Here is a 911-nt window from a genome sequence, read left to right on the forward strand (position 1 = left end):
CCGGCGGTGATTACACTCCCTCACGGGTTTCGCCTTCCTTGTCGCAAAGTCGGGATGCTGATGGAGCACGCGGGTGCATCTGGTACACGTCATGGAGCTCCGGGGGCTGCTGCGGTTGTCGTACAGTGCACAAAGCATCTGCCAACTGTCGTGAATGTTCTTGTTCCAACAATCGCTGCCTCCACATCTGGGTGCAAGTAGCGTTGCAAGATCCCCTTGGCCTCGGCGCTCTCCCCTAAAACGTCCCATTGACTGAGTCGTCCTCGCTGCATGCCAGTGCTGCTCCGACCACAGGACGTTTCCTCCTTGATCAGAGACTGGTGCTGCTCGTCGTCAACGTGGATTATAGGCGTTCTGGGAGGCACTTCCTCCCCATTATAAGTGAACGATTGGCTTCCGTCGTAGCCGCGCACCATCACGTAGCCGAGAAGATGGTAGCGCATGAGTTCGTTCTCCAGCCGCGACTTCCACACGCGGAAGTCCGTCGTCCCATCGAACACGCTCATGCTGCTGTTTATGCTCTCCATTTGCGACGTCGCTCTTCTTCCCTTCTTCTCTACTTGGCCTCCGTTATAATACTTCGTAAATTAAATGTGAGGGATCTTCGTGCAGCTGACAAGGAGTTTCTCAACAAACTGGTGAAAGTGCTCTATTTATGGCAAGAAATGCTTACTGTACGTTGATAAAATACAATGTACTAATTAAAATTTGAAGTTCTGAAGTATAATAATATTTTAAATACTTCAGTACTCGTACATGTATGTGCTTTGCAGATGGAATGTCGCTCCAGCATGGTCGGCGCATAAGATGGGAAAGGCAGATGGAATTATTTATCTGCGCTCGATTTGCGTTTTCAAACACGCAAAAAGAATCGATTTCAAGGAGTTCGATAGATTTGCCTCGAAATCCAT

The 911-nt window shown here is 49.3% G+C and overlaps 1 protein-coding gene across 1 annotated transcript; it reads right to left on the reverse strand.

Annotated features, from left to right (window-relative positions):
- Window positions 1–89: 89 nt before the first annotated feature.
- PITG_22468 (uncharacterized protein) lies at window positions 90–527 on the reverse strand (the record flags this gene model as incomplete). Its single annotated transcript, XM_002909752.1, has 3 exons — window positions 90–138; window positions 186–230; window positions 298–527. 3 exons carry the CDS (start codon window positions 525–527, stop codon window positions 90–92), a joined length of 324 nt encoding a protein of 107 aa, XP_002909798.1.
- Window positions 528–911: the final 384 nt, after the last annotated feature.

The sequence above is a fragment of the Phytophthora infestans genome, genomic scaffold, assembly GCF_000142945.1.
Source record: "Phytophthora infestans T30-4 supercont1.3332 genomic scaffold, whole genome shotgun sequence".
In the NCBI taxonomy this organism is placed as follows: domain Eukaryota; phylum Oomycota; class Peronosporomycetes; order Peronosporales; family Peronosporaceae; genus Phytophthora; species Phytophthora infestans.